Consider the following 1,103-nt stretch of genomic DNA (forward strand, 5'->3'; position numbering starts at 1 on the left):
CCCCCAAATTGGAAGCTAGGTTTCCTCGATCAAATTCTCCCCAATTTTGGCGGCGAGGTCGGTTAGTCGAGGCGAACCGCGGGAGATCGACGGCCGGCGAGGAAGTAGCGGCGCACCACCAGACGCATGGCGGCGAAGGCAGCTGTGACCGCCGGCGATGTGTGTGTGCTGAAGCGGTGCCAGCAGCATGGCGGTCAAGATCTGAAGGAGAAGAAGGGAACCAAAAGGAAAGCAGAGGAGGCACCAGAAGGCGACGAATCTCCACTGGAGGTCTGCTCCATCAGAAGGAAAACAGCCGGGATCGACTGCTCTGAGTTGGGGCAGGGAGCCACACCGGCGACGGCGGCGGCAGCCAGGCGCGAGGAGGCTCCGGAGAGAAAGATGACGAGGCTGCCGCAGGAGGAGGTGGATTCCATCCTAACCAAGGAGATGGATGACGACTCTCTCCCTCCCGAGTACAAGGCCCTGAAGCGCCACAACCCTGCCCTGATTCCTTCGCCGGAAGAGGAGATGGACGAGGACGTGGTGAGCTTCTACAACGTCGTGCGCTTTTTCTACGAGATTGGAGAGGATTTCAGGGAATTCCAGGCCTGGGTCCGCACCGAGTACGCCAAGAATGGCTACGTCGAGGTGGATGATGAGTACCTGCGCCATCAACAGGAGATGGAAGCAATGAACGAAGCAGCACGCAAGGAGGCACTCAAAGCCTTCGATTTTTCAGACTTGCTCGACTTCTGATTTGGTGCAGCATCAGCCTGTGATGATTGTAGATGGAGTTCATTTTCTCCAGTATTATCATCCAACGACTGTATTATGCAACCAATGTAATAAGAACTCACTTTGTCGAGTATTCGATTCTCTTCTTACAAATCAGAAGGCAAAAGGGTGAGATTGTTTCAAATTCAGGAGTTAAGTAGAAACTGAAGCGTATCATGTTAAAAGGGAGGCTAATGACACCGTATTATGCGGCCAAATTAGCTTCTCCGGCTAATGTTGTAAAGACCTGGATGTATCAGGTTCCTGAACCTTTGTATGACTGTGTTCAGCTTGACACTCATGCCGACAAGAGTAATACTGATTGCTAATTCTTAAATAAAATAAAC

The 1,103-nt window shown here is 51.9% G+C and overlaps 1 protein-coding gene across 1 annotated transcript in view; it reads left to right on the plus strand.

Annotated features, from left to right (window-relative positions):
• The window catches only part of LOC123046846 (uncharacterized), a 19,530-nt gene extending 18,477 nt beyond the window's left edge, over positions 1-1,053 (plus strand). Inside the window, exon 2 of the mRNA XM_044470278.1 lies at positions 20-1,053. Within this exon, the coding sequence (XP_044326213.1) occupies positions 127-738 (612 nt within the window). The 5' untranslated portion in view covers positions 20-126 and the 3' untranslated portion in view covers positions 739-1,053. The remainder of the gene's footprint in view (positions 1-19) is intronic.
• Positions 1,054-1,103: the final 50 nt, after the last annotated feature.

The sequence above is a fragment of the Triticum aestivum genome, chromosome 2B, assembly GCF_018294505.1.
Source record: "Triticum aestivum cultivar Chinese Spring chromosome 2B, IWGSC CS RefSeq v2.1, whole genome shotgun sequence".
NCBI lineage: Eukaryota > Viridiplantae > Streptophyta > Magnoliopsida > Poales > Poaceae > Triticum > Triticum aestivum.